Source organism: Hevea brasiliensis, chromosome 11, assembly GCF_030052815.1.
Source record: "Hevea brasiliensis isolate MT/VB/25A 57/8 chromosome 11, ASM3005281v1, whole genome shotgun sequence".
Taxonomy (NCBI): Eukaryota; Viridiplantae; Streptophyta; class Magnoliopsida; order Malpighiales; family Euphorbiaceae; genus Hevea; species Hevea brasiliensis.
Window position 1 is genome coordinate 10,440,085 of NC_079503.1, and position 2,734 is coordinate 10,442,818.

The 2,734-nt window shown below is 40.1% G+C and overlaps 1 protein-coding gene across 1 annotated transcript; it reads left to right on the plus strand.

Annotated features, from left to right (window-relative positions):
* Positions 1-410: 410 nt before the first annotated feature.
* On the plus strand, positions 411-2,516 carry LOC110653782 (zinc transporter 4, chloroplastic). The gene is made up of 4 exons (XM_021809576.2): positions 411-714; positions 811-868; positions 1,003-1,748; positions 1,847-2,516. The coding sequence occupies exons 1-4, from the start codon at positions 700-702 to the stop codon at positions 2,300-2,302; spliced, it is 1,275 nt and encodes a 424-aa protein (XP_021665268.2). The 5' UTR covers positions 411-699; the 3' UTR covers positions 2,303-2,516.
* Positions 2,517-2,734: the final 218 nt, after the last annotated feature.

The following is a 2,734-nucleotide window of genomic DNA, read 5'->3' on the forward strand; positions in this document are numbered from 1 at the left end:
ATCCAAATTAATTTAAAATTAAATTTTGAACTACATAAATATGTATTTATTTATATATTTTTCAATTAAGACAAAATAACTCCGTACTTAATAAAATATTTTTTAAATAATAAAGTATTAAAAATAATAATTTTAATATTAAATAATTTGTAAATAATAAAATATAAAAATAAGAACCCTTGGAGAGTTCTTGGGGTTTTTCTAGAGCATAAAAATATTAATAAAAAAGAAAACTGTCAGTATCACCGCTTCATTGTAGAAACGGCGCCGTATAATTGAGAGTGACACGGTAGCACGGCATGTGCACAGCACAGGAACGATCCGAACACGAAGGGCAGTGAGACACGTAAAAAGAAATTATTTTTTAGAAAAATAATTTTTTTTTTTAAAAAAGAGGTGGCTATACAAAAAGTGTCGACATGCTCGCGCTCATTCTCTTACAAAAGCGGCAACTCTAGGCACAACGTTCCTCTATCTGCCCTGCCCTCGTCAAACTATGTCGACACTCTCTCTTAATGCCAATCGAATTCCCGTCTCCTTTTCTCTGTTATTCTATCTAAACTCTGCTACAATGGGGATGTGCGCACCATAGGATCATCCTCAGACGAGCTTCGCTTTATTGCCGTCACGTCTGTACCTTTTTGGGTGTATATATACACGATTGGGATTGGAGTTTGTGTTCTTCATAATTCACTATCCATGTTATTCTTTGAGGTAGTTCTTCGAGTCTCAGATTTTCTCTTAAAAAAGTGATTGATGATAGCTATTGACACCTTAATGTGCCCATTTATGTATTTTTATATTTCATAGGATCTGTGGGAGTTGCTTTGCCTCGATCGTTTCAGATTGAAGACTCGAGCTTTCTCAGGTAAATCAGCGAAATTTGGATTATAGGTCTCCTGTTTTTGTGTTATGTAATGTTTAATTGAACTCAATTGAGCCAATTGTTTGTAATTCAACCAAACTGATCTTTTGTCATCTCGTTTTCGGGAAAAAAAAAAGAATCTTTATTTCAGGGAATTTCTGAATTCATGTCTAATACGAAGTGCCAATCCTCCGAACTTGAAGCTTGCCGAGACGACTCGGCCGCACTCGTCCTCAAATTCATCGCCATCGCGTCTATTCTCCTTGCTGGCATAGTTGGCATCGCTATCCCCCTCATCGGAAAGAAACGCCGTTTCCTCCGCACAGACGGCAGCCTCTTTGTCGCCGCCAAGGCCTTCGCGGCTGGCGTAATTCTCGCCACCGGCTTTGTTCATATGCTCTCGGGTGGGTCCGAGGCCCTCATGAATCCTTGCTTGCCTGAATACCCATGGTCCAAGTTCCCATTTTCAGGTTTTTTTGCTATGATGGCGTCGTTATTGACTCTGCTTGTGGATTTTGTGGGCACTCAATATTACGAAAGAAAACAGGGACGGAACAGGGCAAGTGAGGAGCAAGCACGGGTTGGGTCAGTTGATGCTGGTTCTGAATCTGGTATTGTTCCATTCGCGGGTGCGAAAGAGCCTAATGGGCCGAATGCAAAGGTGTTTGGAGAAGAAGAGGGCGGTGCGATGCACATTGTGGGGATCCACGCGCATGCGGCGCACCACAGACACAGCCACCCTCACGGCCAGGACGCATGTGACGGGCACGGGCATGGACACAGTCACGGGCATGGACATGGAGATGGGCATGTGCATGGGCATGATCATGGATTTAGTGAGGGTGACGAGGAGAGTGGTGTACGACATGTCGTGGTTTCGCAGGTGAGTGCATTTCTACTGGTTTGGTGAGTTGTGAGTTTAGGGTAGATTAGTGGTGAATTACTTGGAAGAATTACTCATCTTGATTTCTGTATTTGCAGATATTGGAACTTGGGATCGTATCCCATTCGGTCATTATTGGGTTATCACTGGGTGTTTCACAGAGCCCATGTACTATAAGACCCTTAATAGCAGCATTATCATTTCATCAATTCTTCGAAGGGTTTGCGCTTGGAGGCTGCATCTCGCAGGCTCAGTTCAAGACCCTATCAGCCACACTAATGGCTTGCTTTTTCGCCATAACAACTCCTGCTGGAATTGGAATTGGGACAGGCATCTCTTCGTTTTACAACCCACAAAGCTCCGGAGCACTAATTGCTGAAGGCATCTTAGATTCCCTATCTGCTGGAATTCTTGTCTACATGGCTTTGGTGGACCTTATAGCTGCTGATTTTCTAAGTAAGAGGATGAGCTGCAACTTTAGGCTTCAATTAGTGTCTTATTTCATGCTCTTTCTTGGAGCTGGATTGATGGCCTCGCTTGCAATCTGGGCTTAGATTATTTTTTTCTTTCATTTTTCTTTTCTTCTCGAGGTGTTCAGTAATGAACATAAACATGCAAAAATTTGTTAAATCGATAATTCTTTTTTGTATTGTATTAAAGAGAGAAAAGGAAATTAGGAAGGGATTAAAATGTTGTTGTAGTCTTTAATTTGTGGTTTTTATTTTTATTTTTGGAAAAAAATTAAAAAGAAAAACAAGCTTGTTGAAATTGATGGTTGGATTATGCTAGTGTATATATAGATCTCAAAGTGCAACTTTAGAACAGCACTCACTAGGCAATTAAATAATTCAGATGTCATATCAAAATCTTGTTTATATTAATATTTGGGTTGATTTATATATCCAAAATTATATATGGTGGACAACTAGGGGTTGATTATTTGGTTAAATATGCTGAAAGAGCACATGGTTTCAGAAATGGTGATA

Coding starts and splice junctions, on each gene's coding strand:
- LOC110653782 (XM_021809576.2), top strand. Junction 869..1,002: donor GAAGACTCGAGCTTTCTCAG/GTAAATCAGCGA, acceptor GAAAAAAAAAAG/AATCTTTATTTCAGGGAATT. Junction 1,749..1,846: donor GACATGTCGTGGTTTCGCAG/GTGAGTGCATTT, acceptor CTGTATTTGCAG/ATATTGGAACTTGGGATCGT.